Source organism: Chrysoperla carnea, chromosome 2 (assembly GCF_905475395.1).
Source record: "Chrysoperla carnea chromosome 2, inChrCarn1.1, whole genome shotgun sequence".
NCBI lineage: Eukaryota > Metazoa > Arthropoda > Insecta > Neuroptera > Chrysopidae > Chrysoperla > Chrysoperla carnea.
The window spans coordinates 43,723,065-43,748,004 of record NC_058338.1 but is presented as its reverse complement, the minus strand read 5'-3'; the positions used below and the strand labels follow the sequence as shown (position 1 = coordinate 43,748,004).

Here is a 24,940-nt window from a genome sequence, read left to right as displayed (position 1 = left end):
TTTATTTTAATCAAAAATGGACTTTTCATTAAATAATTAATAAGTGAAACTTCTATTATTCTAATGTATAATAAACGTATTCGAGCCGTATAGTTTCATTAGTTACTTGCATAACCTTAGTGAATAGCCACGGAAAAGTTACAATTTTCTATTTAAGTACTATGCCTATTTCACATCGCATTACTTTTAATAGTGTTGATTTAAGAGTGATAGAAATCTATTCTTACTTACAATTGAACATCGGGAATATTTATATTTGCTGGTCTGAAATATTACAATAAAGTCAAGTTAAATTCTTAACAACTAAGATATAATAAGAAAATATGTAATAATAAAAGTTTGTTTAATAATAAAATAAAAAAAATTTACCATTTTTAATGCTCAAATGTTCTATTTTTATTAACACGCTTATATTAGCTTCACCTGTATGTATGAATGTATGTTTATATGTTTGTATGTAACTCTCTAATATCAAACCCAAGCATAGGATATCATCAGTTATATACATTTATTATACTACCGACAAACATACTATACATATATACTACTGTACCCAAAAAATAAGGTGACATTGTATTTATTTTGAAAATTCTTTATTTATTCTTCCAAATCAACTGCATCCCCTTCAAAGTAGTCCCCTCCCGATGCAATGCACTTATGCCAACGGATTTTCCAATCTTCGAAACACTGGTTGTAGTCACTTTTCGGGATTGCCTTCAGTTCCGTCTTCGCTGCGGCTTGAATCTCCTCTGTCGTATCAAAATGGTGTCCCCGGAGCGGTTTTTGAGCTTGCTAAACAGCCAGAAGTCGCACGGCGCCAGATCAGGTGGTTGCGGAACGATATGGGTTGAGTTTTTGACGAAATGATCACGAATTATGAGTGCAGTATAGGATGGTGCATTAGCGTGGTGTAAAAACCATGAATTGTCTTTCCACAATTCCGTCCTTTTTAGGCGGATAGCGTTACGCAAATGACGCATAACTTTCAAGTAATATTCTTTGTTGACTGTTTGGCCGGTCGGAAGGAATTCATAATGCACAACAAACGCGTGCAGTTTAAATTCAAATGTCCCCTTATTTTTTGGACACAGTAAAGTGTTGCTTGTACTTAGAACAAGCAACAAGCGTGTTTTTTATTTTTTTAAATTATATTCTTATTTAAATGTACTAAGTAGTCGAAGGTTTCAAATGTTCTAAGTAAATTTTTATTTTGGTCGGATTTTATTAGCAAAAAATGTTTTTCAAATATTATTATTTTTTGTATTAATGACATTTGGGTTTTTTTCCTGAAGCGCTTGGACACTTCCTTTGCCTGATCTATGTTCTTTCTAACTACTACTAGCAATGACGACAGACTTCGGTGAAAATGGGAAATGAAAATTCAATTGTTTTCGATTAAAATTCAATGAAAAATACAAACTTTTTTCAAGTTTATGATGTTTTGTGATTTTATTTTTTAACATTATACGACGTATACATAATTGTTTTGCGCGCTCTAGTGACGAAAATTATAGACCGTAAAAAACAATATATACAAAACGATAGGAAATTTTACACTACACTCTACATCTTTAGACTGGAGTGTTCTTGCTTAACGATGTTCCAGCATGGTATTTGCAGTTTCTATGTTAAAGCAATGGTACAATTTTTTTTTCGACAGAATTTAACGAAAAATTAAATTTAAGAATTTAATAATGCTTACTATTAATTCCCAAAGTTTCAGAAATTTTGACCGTTTAAAAGGGGAAATAATTATGCCAACGTCCCAATTTCGATCAATTTACGTCAAAATTAATATCTCGAAAGTGAAAATTAATTTCTAAATTTTTTTTTTAGAATTGTATTGTATAAACATTTTTTTCTACTTTTTCTTCAATATATAATAATATCATAAAAAATAGTTGGAGAGACCGGACATTTTACATGCTTTAAATGGGACATGACCCTCAAAATCGCGAACTTTGTCTTTAAATATCTCGCAATCTAAACGGTCAAAAATTATGAAATTTTAGGAATTCATAAATAAAGCTATTATAAACCCGAGAAAAAAAATTCGGCCAAATCTGTCGAAAAGTGATTTCATGCTGGTACTACCTTAAATACATAGTTTTTGAAAGAATTCTAAAAAAATTCGGCAAAAATGCCAAAGATTGGAAAAAATAAAAATGCCATGGGTATTGGTAGGAAATTTAACGCTCCCCTATTATGGGCTAAACTATTTCTTCTCTTAAATGTATAGTATTTCAGTAAAATATTGAAAAAAGTGACGGTTAAAGATTTAAAAAAAATTTTGTTTTGTTTTATTTAAAAGATACTTTGTATGTAATAGGGGAAGGTGTGGAACATAATAATATAATGGGTAATATCCATTATAATATAACCTACGGCTGTCGAGACACATGCGGCTCTTTCAAGGATTATTTGTGCCTCTCGATAAATGTACCCGAGTTCCCTTTTCATTTTTGTGTTATTTAAAAAAATTATTACCGTTCCGCGTGTGTTTCAATATGTCTTTTAAATTACTGACAACAAATATAAAAGACTAAGTGCAACGTTGTAACAAATTTCATTTCCGTCCAAATTAACAATGATATGAGTCATCGAAAACTGCGCGAAAGAACATAAATGGTGGCATAATGATCCGTAATCGACCGAGTCCAGACCTATTTTGAATTTGTAAACTTTCATTGCAATGGACAGAACAGTTGTAATTTGTAATCTGAAATCGAAGTATCCTAAATTAAAAAGGGCGGCTTATCGAATTTTTTCAATATTCAGAACAACGTACTTTTTCCACTTTAAAATTAGTGAAATATAAATACTGAAAAGTGCTATCACCAATTATTATTCACCAGATTTTAAAGAATTATCAAGCGAAGTTAAATTATATGTGATTAATTTATAATATTTAAATTCAATACACTTATTTTCAACTTTAAGTTATGTTTTCAATAAATATAATTTCTGTAAAAAAAAAAATTAAAAATAGATCGGACATATCAATGGAGCTTGGCCACCCTTGTAATATAACAATGAAAATTGTCCCTGTTTATAACTCTGTTATTCCTCAAGGGTATGTTTTATTTTTTTTGGGGGGAATTTTAGTGTTTAACATTTATCGACAAAAACCTGTAAACCACATAGTACCTGACATAGATAATAAATATTTATATTATACTAGTACCTGATATGTGAACCAGGATGAAACATCGTCATGTACAATGGTTCACAATTTAAAGCACCTAGAATCCCTCTATCTACTTAACAGCAATACAGCATCATATGCATGTGATTAAATCATTGAAAATTCATTCTATAGGCATCTACTATCAATTACTCTGAGACCAGCAACCGCTTCAACTGGTTTTTCACTTATATTTCGCTTAGGCAGTTATCTACACTTGGTAACCAAACAGGAATATAATTGTAAAAGTTGGTGCCTACATATTTCTATGTATCAATAGGGACTACAAAGCACGGTACCCTGATGGACACAATTACAGCACTTGTAGCGATCTGAATCAAAAAAATTTGAAAAATTCTTATTTAATAAAGATGTTGTTATACAAAGTGGCGTCGAAATAAAAAAAAAAAAAATCATTTTTACCACTTCTTTGTTTACCTTTTTGAAATATTTAAAATTGATATTTTTTAAATCCGAATTTCAGACGATTGAAAGATTTATAAAGAAGATTCCCAACAAATTTCAAATAAATCGGTTGAATAGAACTTCAGATATCATGTCAACCTCCTCCAAAAATCTAGTTTCAAGAAAAACGTATTTTAAATTTATTAGTGTCCGACCGAAGGTCGATTTTTGGCCGAAGCCGAAGCCGATTAATCGGTTATCGCCACAACCTTCGGCCGAAGCCAAAGCCGAAGGTTTAAAAACATGATTTTAAAACTTTAATATTAAAGTTGATCTCTAGAAGTTGATTTAGAGGTTATGATCTTGAGAAGTTGATCTAGAAGTCAATCTAAAGATGATTAAAAAAATTACCTTGAAATTTATTTCAAAATAATAACATTTAGAACAATTCGTTCAATTCCGACATTTGCTAAGAACCTTCGGCCAAAGCTTCGGCCAAACAAAATGTTTGACCGAAGGTGGTTTTTTTGGCCTAAGGTGGCCGAAGCCGAAGCTTCGGTCGGACACTAAAATTTATACAGTTCCAGCAGAGTAACTCACTTAGGATTACTCGGGTAATAATATAACTCACTTAGGATTACTCGGGGATCCGAGATCCATAAATTGGCCCTCTTCTACTTCATTTATAATGTCTTGCAAAGTTATTTCTGCTAGCCGTGCTGTTTTGCCTTCTTTTGAAGCAGCAGAAGCTCACCGTACAGAGCGATCAATTCAAACTTCGCTACCAAAAATCCGATGCATCTCTGAAAATAATTCTAATTTTGAAAAATCCGTTTAAGGACATATTATTCTTTATGGTTCTAATCTATTAATATATGCAAAAAAATCGATTTCTTCTAATTTCTAGACCAGATATCAACATCTGCCGAGAAAAATAAAATGATTCAAGGTACATTTGACTTTAAGTGCTTCATCTTACCCTATTGATTGAGACAGTTTTAAAAATTTAATTTAATTTTTGAGCGGTGATGTTGCTTTTGAATATGTGTATGTATTTTTTATATAAGTTAATTTGCTACATCTCTCCTATTTTCTTTTTTATCGGCATTTTCAAGAAAATTCGAAACAAAGTTCATAGATTTTCGACATTTGACGGAAATGTAAGTAGCAGAGCCACATATCTGAGAGTCGAAAAACACAAAAGAAGCAATGTTATCCGGTAGTTGCGATTCTATTTAAGTCATTGCATTTATATTATGCATTTCTTATAGAATTTAAATGAACAAGAACAGTGGGAAGGCTTCTAAGATAATTAATTTTTACTTACCCCTTGTCTGGGAAAGAATTGAAATGCTTTATGCAAATCGAATTTTTACTTGAAAAGAAAAGCGAAAAAAAAAACGTTTCATGATTTCACTTTATCTTTTATAAGTAATAAATTCATTAATAAATATTTCAAACAATTAAAAACATTGTTTTAATAATTATTTTTTAAAACATGGCGCTCTTTATAATAATCATTCTCTATGGTGATTATTACACATTTGATTATTCTATGGTATTCGAATCTTCATCAAAAGTCATCCTACACCAAAATACATTATAATTGAATAGCACGTGAATTTTTTCAAGAAAATTAAATTAAAATGTTTGGATCGGGAGCTGCCCCAATATTAGTATTAAGTAAGTAAATCCATTTTTTCTTGCACTAGAATTCATAATGACTAATAAATTTATTGTTCAGGCCAAAATACGAAACGTGATTCAGGTAGAAAAGTACAGTTGGAGAATATTAATGCCGGAAAGGTAATTTTTTTTTATACATAATATGAAATTGTTAGTTTTGATTTTACGGTTTTATTGTTTTAGACAATTGCCGATGTGATTCGAACATGTTTAGGACCTCAAGCTATGTTAAAAATGTTGATGGATCCAATGGGTGGAATAGTAATGACTAATGATGGTAACGCAATTCTACGTGAAATTACTGTGCAACATCCCGCAGCAAAGAGTATGATTGAAATTGCTCGAACACAAGATGAAGAGGTGAGAGCCGATACCATTTTATTCGATTGAAACATTCTAAATTTTTCTTTATTTAATAGGTAGGTGATGGCACTACATCGGTAATTGTCTTAGCTGGAGAAATGTTAGCTGCAGCCGAACAATTTTTAGCACAGAACATGCATCCGACAGTTATTATTAGAGACTATCGCCAAGCTTTAGAAGACATGATTCAACTTTTAGAAGGGCCATTAAGTGTACCACTAGATGTTAACGACCGTAAACAACTCGCTCAAGTTGTAAGTAATAGCTTATTTTTAATATAAAAACTCGGAGGAATGAACACAAAAAACGTCGCCAAATCGTAACGCCACATTTATGCCGGCATGATAAAGATTTTTTGGCATTAAAATAACTTTTGTAAAGGAGATTCGATGAAATTTTAGTAAAGCGATGACGAATTTTTTAGTCTTAATAGGGAATATTCATGTATTTTTTTTATATTTTTAATTCATTGTTTACACCGTTATAACAAAGTAAAAAATATAAATACTGCTTAAAAATGCTGTATTTAAGTGTAAAAAAATATTTAAAATACATTATAATTTTGAGATATTTAAACGCAGTTTTTTTGCGCTCTCTGTGAAGATGTGAAGTCCGTATAAAAGTTTGAATTTCCGTTTTAGAAATTTTTAAATGCCCTCACTGAATGTTCTTTTATTAATTAATTTTAAGTAATTAAAAAGATATTAATTACTAAAATAATGGTTTAGTTGAAATGTCCAGTCAATAAAGTTACGGAAGAAAAATATTTGAACCAAATTTAAATTTCATGAATATTCCCTATTGTAATAAATAAAAATGATAGCATCAATATAATTTGTCAATGTTTTTTGGATGGGTAAAAACAAATTTAATGTGAATTTTACCGAAGATTCGATTTTCAAAGCGAGTTTTTTCGTAGCGAAAAGCTCACTCATATATAATAACAAAATTTGTTTTAAGGTTCGTGCTTGTGTTGGAACGAAATTTATTGGGCGTTGGTCTGACTTAGCTGTGGATATAGCATTAGATGCCGTACAAAAGGTCACGTTAACTGAAGGTGGTCGTACTGAAGTCGACATTAAACGTTATGCCAAAGTCGAGAAGATTCCTGGTGGAACAATTGATGATTCATCTGTACTTAATGGTGTTATGATCAACAAAGATGTAACACATTCTAAAATGAGACGATTAATTAAGAATCCTCGAATTGTGTTGTTAGATTGCCCGTTAGAATATAAGAAAGGAGAAAGTCAAACAAATGTTGAAATTATGGGAGAACAAGTAAGTTTTTGAGTTCATTATTATTTCTTAATTCAGAACTTAACTATTAGTTTGTCTTATAAAATGAAGTTTCAGCTATTATTCGAAACAGCTAAGTTTTATCGACTGTACACTTTTGGGGTATCCCATTTGCCTTTAATTTCTATTTAATTTGTATATTTTATTGCAGGATTTTACGCGAATGTTAGAATTAGAAGAGGAGCACGTTGCACGTATTTGTGCTGACATAATCGCTGTTAAACCCGATGTTGTAATCACTGAAAAAGGCGTAAGCGATTTAGCTCAACATTTCTTACTAAAAGCTGGTATCACTGCTATTCGACGTGTGCGTAAAACTGATAACAATCGTATTGCTCGTGCTTGTGGTGCAATTGTAGTTAATCGTACCGAAGAATTACGTGAATCTGATGTTGGTACCAAATGTGGTCTGTTCGAAGTAAAAAAAATTGGTGATGAATATTTCACATTTATCGTTGAATGTCAAGATCCAAAAGCGTGTACAATCTTGTTACGTGGAGCCAGCAAAGATGTACTCAATGAAACCGAACGTAATTTACAAGATGCTTTACATGTAGCTAGAAATTTAGTATTATCACCACGTATGGTGCCTGGTGGAGGTGCTATCGAAATGGCTGTTTCTCAAGCATTATCCCAAAAATCTAAACATGGTCCTTACAGAGCTGTTGCAACTGCGCTTGAAATTATTCCTAAAACATTAGCGCAAAATTGTGGAGCGAATACAATTCGTACTTTAACTTCGTTACGTGCTAAGCATGCTTCGTACCAAGGTGACGCTGGCCCTTGCACATGGGGTATCGATGGTGAAACCGGGGAATTAGTTCAAATGCAAGAGAAAGGTTTATGGGAACCATTATCAGTTAAGTTGCAAACGTATAAAACAGCTGTTGAAACCGCTATTCTTTTATTACGAATTGATGACATAGTATCTGGTAGTAAAAAGAGGGATGGTAACAAAGATCAACCACAAGTTCAATCCCAGCAAGCAGCGATTGAAGAATAGATATATTTTTCTTGTTTTCAGTAACTTAATCATTTATTTTGAAAGATTCACACTACCGCTTTAAATTATTAACCTTAATTCACGTATTATTAATTCAAAGCTTATTCTTTTTAAACATTCTGCATTTTTTTTTCGTTACATTTTTATTGTTCACTATTTTTTGTAAAATTAGTAACTTTAATAAAAAAAATTTATACTTATTAGGTTAATATTTTTATTTTATTATTCGGTAGAAATACTTACGCAAACAAAATTTTCTAGAGCAAACAATAAAGAAAAAGATTTATATTAAGGTAGTACGAGGGTCAAGGCAAGTTTAGGCTTGTGGTTGAAATTATTTATACCTTATTTTGAACTTTGATGATGAATTTTGTTATAACTTCATGAATGTAGACGAAAAATAAGAATACAATTTTTCGATATTTTGAAAATTACTCCAGATATCGAAAAATTTGATTTTTACCTTTCGTCTTAAATTATAATTCACCATCAAAATAGGAAATAAATATTTTTTTTACATTTTGTCCACACTACCGTGCTCATACATCCTTAATTAGTCCAGGCACAACGGGTTTTATTGTTTTCAATAATTTATTAAGGTTTTAATTTAAATAATCGATGAACCCTCCTAAAATTGTCCACTTTCCCTCGAAATCATAATATAATGTGTTGGTGCCCAGTTGGTTTTCGGGCATATCCTTTGCTGATTTATCAATATATCCTACGTTGGACCCAAGGATTTGCTGATGAATGGAATCCATCTAGTACGAAAATATTCTAAAGACTTGGATGCTGTTGATTTTTGCGAAGAACTTGCGTTCGATCTGTTACAACATCTGTGAAAGCATGATTTGCAAGAAGCGTTTCCTAATGTTAGTACAGCTTTAAAAATATACTACGCTTTACCAACGACATCCGTAAGCTATGATCGAAGCATCAGTAAATTGAAAAAAATTAAAATCTATCTGCATTCAACTTTGAGTCAGTAAAACTTGAATGTCACACGAATTAAATTATTGGCTACTTAATAATAAAGAGTGCTTTTTTGTTAAAGGTTTTTTATTTTCCCACAAAAAAAATCTCACTCATTTGAGTTTTTTTTAACAATTCATCACTGATTGAAGTATTAAAATCATCTTATGCAACCTCTACTTATGACAGCAGGAAATGTATAATATATTATGAAGTGTAGCGTATTTGCTTCTCCATAAAAACTTCTTGTAAGAATTTCATACAAGGAATTAATAAAGCTGAAGTTATCGCTCGGTTAGTTTCGGCGCTCCATATATCTATCTTAAAGTAAAAATAGATTGTCCATAAATGGAGCGATAACTTCAGCTAAACGCAATAAATGAGGTCTCAGCCTAAAATTGTGGAACAATTTCAGTTTGGTTTCATAATGATACGAGAACTGGTCATGTTTTTGAGAGTTTATTTTAAGACGACTGGATTTCAGATATATTATTCTTTATTGAGACCCCGTTATTCATTTCTTGTTGGAAAAAAATATGGTAGAATATTTGTATTACCGCAGCAATTTTTTTACTACTTCCATATTCAAAGGTTCCAAAATAATCATTGTCCAAACTTAAAAGCCAAAAAATTCTTAAAATAATATAAATGGATTTCAAAACCTTACTTAAAGTAAACTATCTCAAGATAAATAATCAATTGTGGTACAATAAAAATATTGTTGGTGGTGGATTCCCGTAAGATTTTCTTTTCATTTGCCAAAAAAGTATCAAGTAAATAAGACTCATTTTGAAATAACCCGCCTCACAAAGATTATTTGAATTTACCAGACTGAAAATGAAATGAACATATAGCCTAACGGAACTGAACTTTTATTGGGGTAACGATTAAAAATAAAGTATTGAAAATTACTATTTTTATTTATTACAAAGTTTATTTAAAATTAGAATCTGTTTTACAAACACTTTTTAATTTAAACACAACTTAGTATTTTTAATGTTCCTAAATTCAAAAATTTATTTTAAATCAGGTGTACTTGAACCTAAATAACACTTCAAATCTTCGATTGTTGACTTAACCAATTTCGCTGGTATCGTTGATTTATTTAACCGTTTATACGCTGTATATCGATGGCATCCACCAAATGAATAATAGTAATCACCTCCTTCACGGCCTTTTATCCAGAGTACGTCAACTGGTGGTACATTTTGAATTTCATTTGGATCGGAAATTGTTTTCATTAACGATTGTACTTTATTTTCATCAACTTCAGGTGGAAATGGTCGAATTAATACTTTCATTGGTATATCATGCACTTCAGAAATTGTATTACTATGAATACTAAACATTTTTGTAAAAATTTGTTTTTGAGATGACAATTTTAAAATGTTGATCATTTCATTTTTACATGTACCTAATATTTATTTAAAAGTGAAATTACGATGAATCATATTGAATTTACAAGGTCAATTAGTTTGGTTAAAAATACAGAGTGTAACATATATTTGTATCCAAGTCATAGATAGTTACCAAATAATAGTCCATACTAATAAAAAGAAGTGAAAACAAACAATTGACTGAGTTAATTGTTGAAATACCATGTATAGACAGTGTTGATTACACAATCGTTTGTTTTTTGACGTCATGTAAATAAAGAAAGATATCCACTCTTAAATAGCCACACACACATAACTGATATTCCCATATTAATACATACTAACATTAATACATACTGTTTTGCCTACCGTTGGACCAAAAATTAGGTACGCCCATGGCTATAAGTATCACGATAATCGAAATAAAAAAAACCCACGAATGATTTCACGAAAGCTGTTACTCTCATATATTTTGTATGGCTTCTCCTCAAAAAAAAATGTTTCTTAAAACATTTTGAAATATCTATGTAACAGTAGTGCATATTCAAAGAGAGATATCAAAGTATATTCCTTTAATTTGGTTAGCTATATTAAGATAGTTAAGAATAATAGAACCTAGTACCCTAACGGGTACTAGGTGTATCAATAGCATTATACACATACCCTTCTACGTTGATTCTTCATAGTTTTCGGTTCTCTCTGTATATTGTAATATTTTCGGATTTAATCATGCGATTATGTGACCTAAAATTTTAATAGGAGCTACAATATTCTGTTAATTAAATTTTAGAATAAATACCATTTAATTTAAATTTTATCTTATCACATAATTATTTCAAACATGTCGTGGATCCCGCTTCTTTTATTTGAGCCCTATTCAAAAAGTTTTCACTTGGTTAATAATAATGAGTAAATTTAAAACAACTTTCATAATATTAATTAAATATATTTTTTGGATTAATCCATGAATTTAATCATTTGTACAATTAAAACTATTATTATTAAAAAATTTAACAAATTCATAAAAAATATCTAAAAATATAATCTTAGGATTTAAAAAACGTGTAATAGTTTTATTATCATTCAATTTAATTAAATTGTTTTGTTCATTTAATATTGTTTGTAAAATATTTATTGCATTATCATTTTTAATAAAATTTTCAAAAACTAATAATCGTTTTTCATAATTACAACTTACATACTCAAAACATTGTTTTAAAATAAATAAAAAATTTACGCTAAAAATTGTTAAAGGAAAATAATTAATAATAAACAAATTTTCATGTTCAGAAAATTTACATACTAAATTTAATAAATTCTTACAAACCAGTTTATCAGACGTATCATAATTGTTTGGTTCAAAGATCTGCTCAAAATTAATTGTATTTGAATCACAATTTTCAATTTTTAGAAAATTATTTTCAAAATCAGTAATATTATGATCATCACAAAATTTTGAACTTAAAATTTTTCTAAAAGATTTGCCAATGGTTATATGAACTTGAATTGTATCCAAATTAATTGTCGAATTAAAAAACGTGTAATCACCATTTTCTTTTTGAAAAAAATTAGGAACACTTTTTAAATAACATCGATTTATGAAAAGTGTATCCTCGTATGTATTCATTAGAGCAAATTGTGGATTCAATTTTTTGGGTTTACATAATTTTGTGTAAAATTTAACAATATTACTTTTTAATTGATTTAATTCGCTATCATCCAAAAAATTAAATCCAAATGTGAATAAATTATTTGAGATAGTTTCAATCTGATAGTTTGTAAATAATTTTGCACATTCATATATTTGTTCGTAATTAATATTACTGGTCGTGATGTATTCATAAAATTTTTCACTAGATCCATTTCGATACATGTCTAAAAATTGTGTATAATTTTCATGAAGTTCAATGGTATATATATAATTTTCACATACGATGTATAATTCTGAATTTCCAGCTTTTGAGGTACACGGTTTGAAAACGGTAACACGTTCAAAACATTCGTTTAACAATATTAATAATGCTATTGAATTATTTTCAAATATTGTAAATATTTTTAACACGAAATTTCCACCTAAAAATAAATCAACGATTGAATAACACTTTTATAATAAATAAATAGGGAATATTCATGAAATTTAAATTTGGTTCAAATATTTTTCTATATTTTTTTATATTTTGTAGGCTATTTTTCTAGATCTAGATAAAACTATTTTTACATACAACGAACAAAAAAATGTATGATTACAAACCCTTTTTTAAAATTGTTAATGCTGAAATAGTTTCACAGAAAATCAAATGCCATACAATATTTTCTTGATTTCCAGGATCATCCATACAATTTACACTGCCATCAGCAGTTACTAAATTCACCTAGAATAATTTTATTTTTGATTTGCAACAAATAAGATAATATATAAATTATCGCAAATCAATTGCGATAATTTTTTGATTAAACGTACCTCAGATTCAAATTTAGATTTACAATGTGATATTAAACCAAGATAATTATCAAAATTCTTAATATCACCAGTATCATCTTCCCCAAAATACCAATGCTCAAATTTATTAAGAATAAATCGATCTTGTGAAATCATTTCTTTCAAATTATTACCACCATAATAGGGATTCAAAGTCATGCCCAAATATGAAAACTAAAATGGTCTTTTGTAAAATTACTTTGCATTATTATATTAAACTAACATTGAATGAAAATTTGCTTTTAACCAATTATTTTAATTTAGCCCTGGTGGGAAAAAAATTTGACGAAAGAATAAGTCTTCATAAGTCTTATAAACACTGGAAAAATCTTAGGCAATACGAAAAAGTTTTTGAAATTCTGAATTTGTCAACCTTTTTGAATTGTCTAATTCAGAGTTAGCCAGACTTATCAAGTCTGCATCAGAGAGTCCAAAAACAAATGTAAATTCAGAGTTTTTAAGACTTATTCTTTTTTCATATATTTATAAAAGTTTTCCAAAATCATACCCAGATCTGACATTTTCAAAGCTTTAAAAAAAAGTTTTTTTAGTATTAATTTTCTGTGCTATTATATTTGAGATAAATATTTCTCAAGTTTTATTAGATCTATTTTTATATGTAAGACTTTCTCTCAATCACCAGCCCACCCAGAAACTATGAATTCCTTACGAAATTCTAGAATATATTTTTGAGTTATTCTGAAATATCAACATTCAGATAGAAAAACAGTAATTTTCGGGTTGTCAAGTCTATCCAGCAAATCAAATTATTTGCGATTTTGGATGTATTTAACTTCTTTTGATTTTAATTCATTGAAGCATTGGATAAAATTAAATTTTTATTCTTAAGAATTTTTTTTTATAAACCTTATAATTTGTAAAATTATTTGCCAAAAAATGATTTAGCGATGTAATAAAAGCCCCAGGCGCTTCGCACAAATGTATCGAATTCATTTTGAATTCCTCTATACTATAACGACGCTGTACAATATCAAAATTTGATAAAATTTCATGGAACTTCAACCAGGCTTGAGTGAGTAATTCAGGTTGAAATTTATTCCGAAAATAACGAAATATACTTTGGGATATATCCCGAGATTTTGTGTGCGCTGACCATAATTCCAAATCATAATTTCCAGTCTTAGTTTTAACGATATTCAATTCTTCTTTTAATTTTGATAAATTTTCTATGAAAGGCAGTAGATTTTCATTATCAAAACTGAAACAAATTAAGAGTTTATCGAAAAATTTTATCTTGTTTGGATAATCGGTTGCTTTTCTAACCTAAAATTATGTTTATGTTTATCTTTTGTAAATATGAATTTCTTATTAAAATATTTATTTGCTACAAAGTTCGTCATTTTTATTGGATTTTATTTGCGTTTTACATTTTTTCCGTTAAATTACTGAATATTTATTGTTATCCAAAATTTATCTTATGAAAACACAGATATTGAAACATTCATAGAATAGAATCCGTTAGGTTATATTATTCTATGGAATGGAATACCCTACGGAATAGAATAATTTGGTGAATGCTTTTTTGATTTTTTACAATGTTTATTTTTAGTTAACTTATTAAGAGTAGGATCAAAGGAAAAAATCAATGCATCTTTGAAATTATCCACAGTTGTTTATAAGGGTTATGGAGGGTAAAGATAATAAGGGTGTAAACACTTTGTAAACAAAAGTCGACCTCTCAAAGGCGTACCTATGATGATCTTTTTAGTGGTGGGAATCTTCAAATCCTAATATTATATCTGCAGTCATATTTTACGAATAATAAACTATTTGTAAGTTTGTTATCGTAATATAAAATGAAGTTTAATTACTGAATGAATTACTTTCCTATTTGAAATTGTTTTTAATTTTGTCCTTTAATTCCATTGTCTGCGACCATCTGCGTGTTGTACATAGTTCAATAAAATAATTAAAGTATTTAATTAATAAAATATTTACGATTTCGATACATCTAGTACTCTATCGATTAATATTTTCCTATGGTCAAACTTGGATGTTCTGAATTACATGTACCTTCGAGACAATGTGTCTTGGATCAGTCTTTAATTTTTGGATGAAATATAGGTACTGCTATCTATGACATAACAACTGCATGAAGATAAAGTTTAGTTGCCAGAAGATAAGCAAACGGGGAATGGTTTTTCATGTTCTTCGACTGGATCATATTAGAATAACTCATGATAAACCTCAGGAACGTTCAACAATGATTACACAGCTAAAGGAAACAAACCAGGTTTGGTACAGGATAGAATGATTTTTTTATTGCTAGACTTCCACCTCTCCTTTACTACTAGTATTACAACAGCACAATTAACCTTCAGGGAAACCATTTAAAAAAGATTAATTTTCTACAATGAATTAATTTTTATTTTTTTTTTAGTTTATATTAAGAAAGTTTATTCAAAACAATAAAATTAAAAAACATACAACAGACTTACTAAATAATCATATTTAGCAAGATGTAAGTCTGTTGTATTATTTTTAGTTTGTATTAGTTTTTATTTTACTCAACTGTAATTATTTAAAGGAATGATTTTGATTTTGTCCTTATTTATGTATGTAATATTTTGTATTATTAAGTAATATTCACATCCTCAATCTCTTCGACCGGTATTTCTAATAACACCAGTAATAGAGATTCAAAATGATGTCGTAATGTGGTGCTAGTTTTGTTTCGTTTTATGTGATAATAGGCGTTCATCGCTAAATAATTTATCGTTTTTTCCGTTATTTTGAAATTTACCACTAATCACTGTTTCTGCGACCAGTATTGGTACTAAGTCGGCTAATGATCGTAGTGTCGTTGCTGCTAAATTATCGTTACGATTTTTAATACCCAGTAATAAGTGAAAAATTTTATCGATGGTTTAGGCTAAGGTCACACAATCGCTGATTTTAACACACTTTGTTTTAAACGCACGTTTGTTAAAATTGCATAGTATTATTAAATAGATTTCATTTATTGAGATATCGTAATATTTGTCATGATAGGCTAAATGTACTAGATTTTTAATAAATAAAAGTCTAGAACATCAATAAATAAATCCATCTAGCCGTTCTGATGTTACGACGGAAAACAGCACTTCCTTTGCGATCGTGTAAAAACAAAAGCAACAAAACTATTCTCCTAGTCTAAAAAATATTAAAATTAATTTATTGTAGAAAGTTGTTCCATTTTAAAGTTAACTCCCGGACTTTTACCATTGACACATTCTATATTACATTGGACATTATTACTTTGTTATATTTCTAAAATTAAGAAATTGAAATTTTCATTAAAATAAAAATGATAAATTTTAATAATAATCTTGTATATTTTTGTTTACATCGGACAAAATTGGAAATTGTATATACAATATAAAAAATAACATAAACTTGCACTAGATTAGAATAAAAAGATAACATTATTTGTCCTTAATTGGTTCAACCATCTCTAGAACTGGTAATTTTGAAAGTACACTGACTCATTGTGAGCTCAGAAAATAGAACAAAAATAAAATCTTATATAAAAACAAATTTGATCTTATGAAGAAGATACATTACATTATAAATATTTTCAAATTCGTACTTTAAAAAAAAAATATGCCGTCACTCTACGGTTTACCCGTAAATAAGGTGGCTGATAATTCTAATTTAATGAGAAAAGTTCCACTTTGTTCTAAATTCTTACCTTTCCTCCAATTTTTTTTACTACCCCTCCCTTTCGATATTAAAACTAATTTGCAAATATTCGTATTCTGAAGATCTCGAAACGATACATGTAATGTAACGTATTTATATTTGACAAAACGATTCGTCAAGGTGCTCAGAAAATTGTATCGAGGTTCGATAATGATTATGCCTGCGCTGCTTGAAGAAGCGCGACATATCAATATTATTAAGCATGATCAGCATAACTAAAAATGTATTCGCATTTTTATGTGAGCGGCCGCTTTCTCTACAGAGTTAGTTCCTTCCACATACTATATATCTTTTTCTTGCTATAGAAAAAACATATAAAGAATGCTAAATTTAAAGAGAGGATGACTGACCGCAACATCAACCGTCATCTCACAGAAAGTAAAAGATCCTGAAATTTGACAACAAATACATAATTCAAAGCACCAGTAACATCGCTCAAATTTTCAGAATTTGTCCGTATTTAAATGCAGTATAAAAAGTTACAACTTTTATCTAATTCAAGTTATCGTACTCGCACTTCTTTAAGTTTCCATAACACTGATAGTGTGAAATATATACAATTTTTAATATTGCTCCAATTACTTTGCCGATATAAATGTATCTTTTTTTTTTGTACACAATTAATTATTATCAATATTCCAATCTAAATCATCACTCCATCCATCTTCTGGTATCACTAAATCTGATTTAACACTAAAATTGTCCAATGTCGTTGGTTGAGCTACCTCAGTTTTTTTATCGTCAATTAAATATTTATTTGAACTCTGAATAACGGGTTCCATATCTTGGAAAAAATTTATATCATCCGATGAACTCGAACTAAGCACTTTTGAACTTTGGTTTTTAATGTCCAATTCTGTAATATCAGGTAAAACAATTTTGCGATTTTTCATTTCAGGTGGTATATTACTTTCAACGATTTTAATAGGTGATAATGGTTTTTCATCAATTTCTTTAATCGTTTCATCCGATGATTCATGTATATCCCAATCAGACCATTCTTCTTCTTCGTGTATATTATTTGAATCAACGTCTTCAGTTGTTGATACATCGTTGTCCTCTCCGCCATCTGGACTTGGTCGTTCGGGTAACGATTCGGGTACATTGATTTCTTTCATATCTTCAGTCTCTTCGGACGGTATTTCTAATAATACCGGTAATGGGGGTTCAACATGATGTTTATGTGATGTTAATCGTAACGTAGGTGGTGGTTTTGTTTCGTTATGTGCTAATGGGCGTCCATCGCTAAATAATTTGGCACGTTTACCTCCAATCACTGTTTCTGCTCCCAATATTGGTACTAAGTCAGCTAATGATCGTAGTGTCATTGCAACTAAATTATCGTTACGATCTTTTATACCCAGTAATAACTGAAAAAATTTATTGATGATTAAGATTATACGATCGCTAATTTAAACGCACGTTTGTTAAAATTGCGTAGTATTAAATGAAGTTATAACATGCATTGAAATTGAATTCCATATAAACAGCTATATTTACTTTAACACAATGTTTTGCTAAAATTATTATTCTTAAGGTATTTCTAACTACATAAGAAAAAACGCGATACCTTAGAACGATAAAAAATATAGTTAGAAATAGTAGTTGTATTCAAAAAATCAACAACACTACAACGAATACTATCATAAACTGTTCATCTAAAAATTTTTCACACAAGAGTATTTTTAGACGTATGTCGTTAGAAATACCTTAATAGTTCTTTCAAAATTTTATAACCAGTAGCAGATATGTCTGTAAGCTAAATAGGTTTTCCCTTTTTTATTAATAAAAATCTTGATTTTTAACTATAAAATCTTCCTGTCTTTGATACACCTCTGAGATTTATTGCTATTTAGATTGGCCTTGAGATTTATCAGGGATAAAATTTTTCAGATCAAAAGTTGTGAAAGCATTAGCTTTAACTTTAAGAAAGCTTGTTTACTTCACATTAATAAGGGTTAACAGTGCTAAAGTGTCACCTTATATTTTTTCATTTTTTATTTTACCGGAAAATGCAGTAATATAGCAAGTATAGTTCTCCACAAACTTTTTATAGAGGCCCCTACAGTCTTTAAAAAGTTTCTGAGCTCAATATTATATTATTTTTATTTATCTATATTTATTAATTTTATTTGTATCCCGTGGTCAAAAATGCCACGTTAGCAGCGTGGAGTAGTTTTACACCAAATAAAAATTCAAATCATTATTTCTTAAAGTAAGCGTAAGTGAAAATTATACGGATAAGTTTAATTTATGTTTGAAGGAATCCTGTTTAATAAGCCTTTATTTTTCTGGATTTGATTTTCACAGTTTGGGAGCATTAAATCTGCCTCTATTTATAAATACAATTTATTAACTTACCTCCGGTAAAATATAATTTTTTAATTGATCTTTGGAAAAACATGATATAAAACTTGTAAAATGCAATAATAATAATTCACGTATTTGTAAATCGGTTACTTTAAATATTTGTAAAAGTTTTGGTATTAAAAATTTTTTAAATGTTTCAATTGAAAATAAATAACTAGAGTTATTACAATCGCCTTCACCTAGAAAAGTAATAAAGACATTAATAATTTTTACATCCAATATACTAGGACGTAAGAACCAGCAAATTTTTTATCAGGTGCTGAGGCATCAGTGTATATCGGCAAGAAATACAATTACATATAGTAAAAGGTGGCTTTACGAATTATGCTATTCTTGTATCTTCAAAATAATATTTTTCACATTACTTAAGTAGCGATACAATATTCAAGAAGTTTGATACGTTCGATTTTTATTATTCAAGAAGTTCTTGAATCTTCCACTTAAAGCCTGCCTTTACGATCTGCACTTTTGTGTAGAGTAAGTGTATATATCGCTTGCTTTATCGAGATATAGTAATGCAAGACTGGACTTCTTTACGTCCATATGATCAAAATTTTGCTCGTCTATTGATTAAAATGAAATACATCAAAACACTTACCCCGTGGGCATAATAAGATTGGTAAAACTTCTTTTCTTGCTGTATAATCTAATAATACAAGCCTTGATAATAGTAATTCACCTAAATTTTCCGCAACAACATCTTCCGGAAAAGTTTTTAATTTTTCAATTAATGTTGAAAAAAATTTTCCTTTTTCACTTTCAGTTTTCAATGGTAATTCATTTAAAAATGTATAAATATTTACAAATTCATGATTAAAGAATGAATGTGTTATGACCTCTGTAAATCTAGGTCGTTTTTTTATATCAGACGATTGCATTTCGTTTTTACAAAATTCATAAAATACTTTTATACCACCAAGAATTTCGTCTAGAAAAATACAAAATACATTTTAAATTAAAACAAATTTTGATTTGCAAAAATTAACTTTTTCAAACAAAAAGAAATTGATATACAATTCCAATGCTAGCAAGTCGCTGAATTTACTTTTTGAAAATTAGCGAAATTAAGGAGATAATAGGGGCATGTTGGCTCAAGAGGGAACCTTGCAGTCTTAGAAATTGTCAGTCGTTCATATCTCAACAAATCAACGATATCTGATTATTTTGTGTCCACGCATGCGGGAAACAGAAGATGAAAAACAAAAAAACTTGAAGAAGCATCTAGAAGAAGTAAAGATTTCAAAGACAAAAAAATTTAAACAGGCAATTCAGAGGTGTCATCCAATTCAATTATAGAGGTTAGCATCATCCCTGGTCCCCTACTAACCCCTTCAATTAATCTAATTCCCAATTTTTGACTTTTTTAAATGAGTATGACGTAATAGAAGGAAATGGATATTATTTTTGTGTTCAGCACCCTACTAAACATATAATTTACCAAAAATAACCAATGCAGCTGAAAAAACAGACCTGTATAATTTTCGACACTAACAACTTGTAAAAATATCAAAAATATCATTTGAAATACATGCTTACCATCTAATCGTTTGCGTAAAATTTCCTCAGCAAGTACACCAAACGCATACAAATCAATAAAATCCGGTTCTACACTCTCATCTTGTAAATATTTATCCTCATTTGAATCAATTGCATTCTCATAACGATGACTCCGTGTCTTACTTAAATATTCTTTCGTTAAAGTCTCGTATTTACATAAAAATTCAAGACCACCTAATTTCCAATTACCATCTTGTGTAACATAAATGGATGCTGCACATATATTATTATGTGATACAGAACCTTTACTATGAAGAAATATTAATGCTTTTAATATTGAATATAAACCAATACAAATTTGTATTGTTGATTGTGTTACTAGTACATGACTTAATGGACGTACTTTTTCTACAACTAAATAATATTTTGATCCTTTATTCCACGATGATATGTACTTTAAAATGCATGGATGTCGATATAACATTAAGCTCTACAACAAAACAACAAGTATTTTTTTAACTTTAAATTATTTTAAAAAGAATTTGATATTTTCGAGAACCTTGAAAAGCTAGAGAAGAATTCCTTCGAACATGACCTTCAGAATTTTTAGTATTTGAAAGGTATTAATGTTTAGGTATCTTACGTTTAATTATGAATCGAACCACGAATATCGTGCTTGTGCATATTCTAATAGAACGATTTAACATAGATGAATCATTAATCAATTGATAAATGATAAGTAACCATTGAGTCTAAATTGGAACTACAGAAAACGGGTCCACTTCCTGTTTTAATTAGTACGAATCATTATCGCCTGGTGGCGGGGTTTATCTGATTTGAATATTTTTATTGACCTTTAAAAATGATAGGTACAATAATTGCCATCCGATAGTTTAAATTGGAATAGACCTTTTTCACATTTTTTTTTCTTTTTTTTTTTTTTTTTTAATGAAAATAAATGTCTTGATAAATGGGCTAATTTTTCCCCCGATTTTTTTGGAGCCATATGACCGAGAAAACAGACAATGAAAATCATTAAAATACAAATTGGCGAAAACGATTCGGAAACACACGATGTTACACGAAGGTAGGTTTGACGTCATTTAAACTTGATAATTGATATATTAATACTACTGTTGACAATGTTTTATTGTCATTGCTTGTCGGATTGACATCACAGATCACGTGTGCGGTGGAGCCAAAAAAAAAATCGTTTTGAATTATTTCAAATATTGTGAATTTTTTACAATTTTTTTCTTAGTGTTTTTATTCTTCGAGTTACAGGCTCTACTCGACCTATATTTTCATAAAAAATTATTTAAAGCATTTCTGTTTTTCATGAAAAAGGTCTATTACTGTAAACGGAACGGAATTTCTTTTTTAATAAATACGAAGTATTACAGCCAGTTGGTGGGGTTGCAACTCCCAGTTATCAATACCATTTAAAAAATGATAGCGAGTTGAAATTTTTATAGCGTATAGTAAAACAAGCAATTATTGTTTGAAACATTTTTCATAAATCTCAACGAATTACACTTTGAAAATCTATAATTATGTAGGATATACCTGTAAACCTACGTATAGCCGAGTGTTTTTAAGCTTATCAGGTTATTTAATAAAAATAATGCAAGCACTGATAATCAACATAGTCTATTTGGAATATTTAAACAATTAGATCAGTTAGATGCTTCATCGATTCCATCGATTTTGCTCATTCAAAGAAGATACTTTTTAGATTTTCAAAACTAAGTAATTCAGTGAGGTTACTTTTTAAGGTAAACTAACTCAACGCACAACATTTTGACCCAAAAAAACTTTAATTATCCCCGTGTTAACTCGAAGAATTTTTGAGCTTTTGGAATCTTTATTAAGTTTGGCTGCTTAATTTATTCTAAACCCTTTTGTTATTATTCAAAAATTCTGTTCTTTACTTCCGGGGGAATCCGCAATTATAACTATGTTGTTAATTTGTTATCCCTCTTGCTGTTTCTTCCACAGTACAATTACGTTCGTTTTTTTTGACTAGGTGCATTGTAAATTGTAAGTTTGATTCATTATAAATGCAAAACACCGGCTTAACCTTTTTTTTACCATTTCACAGAAACGATAGCTCCATAATATTATCATGTTAAACAAGGGAAACTTCTTCTGCTTTAAGTAGAATTTAGCTACTTCTCAAATTTATGAGAAGTAGGTAAAACATACTGTGTAAAAGGTTCGTTTTTTTTTCACTTAATTTTATTTAAATGTAACCTTTGTATACTTTTCCAATGGTGATTTATCCCATAGAGTACCACATATCACATAATCACTAACAAACACTGATAAATCTTGTGAATATTCTGATTTAGTTATTTTTGCTGAATGATGTACCCAAAAATCAGTCACTTCAATTGCTTTATCATCCAATTTGAATCCAGTTAAATTTGAGGATGATTCGTTTCCCATTTTCTAAATATAATCGGCTATTCTACAAGTCTAAAAATATTATTGATTATTTATATATAAATTTTTTTTAAATATTTTTTAGGATTTTGGAAAAATATCTATCACTTACATGTTTTCCATTTTATAATCAGAAAACATCAAGAAAACATGAAAATGTATTTTGACATCGATGACATATGGTTACATTTATCAGTTTAGTAACAAACTAGTGTTTATACGTGATTGGTTAAATAGTGCCAAAAGAACAAATCTGAACAATGACTAATTCACACGATCATATTTAATGCTTAACTAATATTTAATTTTTATACCATGTATATGAAATATGCATAGTATGCTAAGTTTAGTCCCAAGTTTGTAACGCTTAAAAATATTGATGCTACGAAAAAAATTTTGGTTTAGGAGTTCATAGAATCACCTAATTAGTCCATTTCCGTCTGTCCGTCTGTCATCACGATTACTCAAAAACGAAAAGAGATATCAAGCTGAAATTTTTATAGTGTGCTTAAGACGTAAAAAGTGAGGTCGAGTTCGTAAATGAGCAACATAGGTGAATTAGGTCTTGGGTCCGTAGGACCCATCTTGCAAACCGTTAGAGATACAACAAATGTTTAAATGTAAAAAATGTTCCTTATAAAAAAATTAACAACTTTTGTTTGAAACATTTTCTTGTAAACATCACTGTTTACCCACGAGGGCGCTAATTAGGTGAAAATTTTGTAGTATGTATTAATATGGGAATATCAGTTATGTGTGTGTGGCTATTTAAGAGTTGAAATCTTTCTTTATTTACGTGACGTCAAAAAACAAATGATTGCGCCATCAAATCTGTCTATACATGGTATTTCAACAATTAACTCGGTCAATTGTTTGTTTTCACTTGTTTTATAGAAAAATTTAAAAACAAAACCATTTGCTAATCTGCTGTTCAATTTACTCTTTTTTGAGTTAATGCAAATAGTAATTGAACTTGCAATTTATAAATAATGCAGCTTATTTCGTATTTCCATAAATTAACATAAAAGGAACTTATTTTTTTGCGGTAAACGATATGTCCATTTATGGACCAATCATACCTATTATTTACCGGTGAGTCGTCGTTATTTTATTGTATTTTCTGATTACTACGACCCCTCAAATCAGTAGAAAACATTAAGAATTTTTTATAAGATATGTAACGAGACACTAGAAAAATGTTTACTTCCTCAAAAAATGCACCCAAAATGAATTAAAAAATCAGAGTTCGATTTTTGCTTAGGTTTTACTGTAAACTGCGCGTGACGCCTTATATCTTTTAATTTTTTTCTAAATGTGTATTTTCATGCGACGCTTGTTGCTGAATTCGAGCTTCCATATAATTTTAATTAAAAACAATGCAACTCTCCGAAGTTTATCATTTCATTACCATACCTGTTTATTTATCATTCATTACCACGTGTTTGATTAAAAATGAGATTAGAGATTACTTTTAATATGTATATCTCGAGATATCCACTTTGGATATTAATAAACTTTTTGTCGCTCATTTTTACAATTTGATGCTGAACATAAATCCTTTTTTTAAACACTCAAACTATTGCGCTCATGTGTCCATAAATTATTCATTCCACAAATGCGTTACTTTTAGGTATTGGTACGACTTTTATAAAATTCAGTCGATTTCCTTTATTGGGAGATATCTGACCATTTAAATATTAATTTTTTTGTATATAAAATAAATCCGGGACTTATTTTTCGAAAATCGAAGGCCGGAAACACACCTTGAAAACCGGAGATTCCGCTCCAAAACCGGAGAGTCAGCATCTCTAGTAGTTTCGGGGATAAGAAGAGGACGGTCGTTTTTCATGTATTTAGTTAGTGCTGCCAATGTCAATTTCGAAATTCTAACAACAAAAAGTTTTACTTTGTTAACATCATGTTAACATTGATTCGATGATTTATGAAAATACACCGATGCATGGAATCGGATCAATTTGATGCATCGTACTGTAAACATCGAGTGAATTCGATGTATCGATGTATAGCGAATATCACAATGTCGTATAAATATATTTTTGGTGACGGAACCCTAATGATATATTACCTTGTTTTTATCAAATTAATTTTATTTATTTTTCTAAATTTTTTTTTTCTAAATATTTATTATAGTTTAAACA

The 24,940-nt window shown here is 29.3% G+C and overlaps 4 protein-coding genes across 4 annotated transcripts; 1 reads left to right on the top strand and 3 right to left on the bottom strand.

Moving 5' to 3' along the window:
* The first annotated feature begins 5,138 nt into the window (after nucleotides 1-5,138).
* Nucleotides 5,139-8,088, top strand: LOC123291459 (T-complex protein 1 subunit gamma). The gene is made up of 6 exons (XM_044871758.1): nucleotides 5,139-5,272; nucleotides 5,334-5,395; nucleotides 5,459-5,635; nucleotides 5,695-5,892; nucleotides 6,599-6,919; nucleotides 7,089-8,088. The coding sequence occupies exons 1-6, from the start codon at nucleotides 5,236-5,238 to the stop codon at nucleotides 7,938-7,940; spliced, it is 1,647 nt and encodes a 548-aa protein (XP_044727693.1). The 5' UTR covers nucleotides 5,139-5,235; the 3' UTR covers nucleotides 7,941-8,088.
* A 1,807-nt stretch (nucleotides 8,089-9,895) lies between these two features.
* On the bottom strand, nucleotides 9,896-10,314 carry LOC123293203 (sulfiredoxin-1). Its single transcript, XM_044873938.1, has one exon. The coding sequence runs from the start codon at nucleotides 10,307-10,309 to the stop codon at nucleotides 9,929-9,931; it is 381 nt and encodes a 126-aa protein (XP_044729873.1). The 5' UTR covers nucleotides 10,310-10,314; the 3' UTR covers nucleotides 9,896-9,928.
* A 701-nt stretch (nucleotides 10,315-11,015) lies between these two features.
* On the bottom strand, nucleotides 11,016-13,707 carry LOC123292714 (cap-specific mRNA (nucleoside-2'-O-)-methyltransferase 2). Its single transcript, XM_044873427.1, has 6 exons — nucleotides 13,635-13,707; nucleotides 12,750-12,941; nucleotides 12,540-12,660; nucleotides 12,222-12,361; nucleotides 12,083-12,163; nucleotides 11,016-11,060 (listed from the first exon to the last, which is right to left on the bottom strand). Exons 2-6 carry the CDS (start codon nucleotides 12,924-12,926, stop codon nucleotides 11,016-11,018), a joined length of 564 nt encoding a protein of 187 aa, XP_044729362.1. The 5' UTR covers nucleotides 12,927-12,941; nucleotides 13,635-13,707.
* A 2,414-nt stretch (nucleotides 13,708-16,121) lies between these two features.
* On the bottom strand, nucleotides 16,122-23,033 carry LOC123291516 (protein-associating with the carboxyl-terminal domain of ezrin). The gene is made up of 6 exons (XM_044871826.1): nucleotides 22,894-23,033; nucleotides 22,590-22,814; nucleotides 20,376-20,826; nucleotides 19,438-19,767; nucleotides 18,831-19,018; nucleotides 16,122-17,839 (listed from the first exon to the last, which is right to left on the bottom strand). The coding sequence occupies exons 2-6, from the start codon at nucleotides 22,782-22,784 to the stop codon at nucleotides 17,090-17,092; spliced, it is 1,914 nt and encodes a 637-aa protein (XP_044727761.1). The 5' UTR covers nucleotides 22,785-22,814; nucleotides 22,894-23,033; the 3' UTR covers nucleotides 16,122-17,089.
* Between the last annotated feature and the right edge of the window lie 1,907 nt (nucleotides 23,034-24,940).

Coding starts and splice junctions, on each gene's coding strand:
- LOC123291459 (XM_044871758.1), top strand. CDS start 5,236: ATGTTTGGATCGGGAGCTGCCCCAATATTAGTATTAA. Junction 5,636..5,694: donor CTCGAACACAAGATGAAGAG/GTGAGAGCCGAT, acceptor TTTATTTAATAG/GTAGGTGATGGCACTACATC. Junction 5,893..6,598: donor GTAAACAACTCGCTCAAGTT/GTAAGTAATAGC, acceptor ATTTGTTTTAAG/GTTCGTGCTTGTGTTGGAAC.
- LOC123293203 (XM_044873938.1), bottom strand. CDS start 10,309: ATGATCAACATTTTAAAATTGTCATCTCAAAAACAAATTTTTACAAAA.
- LOC123292714 (XM_044873427.1), bottom strand. CDS start 12,926: ATGACTTTGAATCCCTATTATGGTGGTAATAATTTGAAAGAAATGATT. Junction 12,661..12,749: donor AATCTAAATTTGAATCTGAG/GTACGTTTAATC, acceptor AAATTATTCTAG/GTGAATTTAGTAACTGCTGA. Junction 12,164..12,221: donor GAAATTCAGAATTATACATC/GTATGTGAAAAT, acceptor CACAATTTTTAG/ACATGTATCGAAATGGATCT.
- LOC123291516 (XM_044871826.1), bottom strand. CDS start 22,784: ATGGGAAACGAATCATCCTCAAATTTAACTGGATTCAAATTGGATGAT. Junction 19,019..19,437: donor AATCTTATTATGCCCACGGG/GTAAGTGTTTTG, acceptor TTACTTTTCTAG/GTGAAGGCGATTGTAATAAC. Junction 17,840..18,830: donor AAAATTATATTTTACCGGAG/GTAAGTTAATAA, acceptor AAATTTTTTCAG/TTATTACTGGGTATAAAAGA.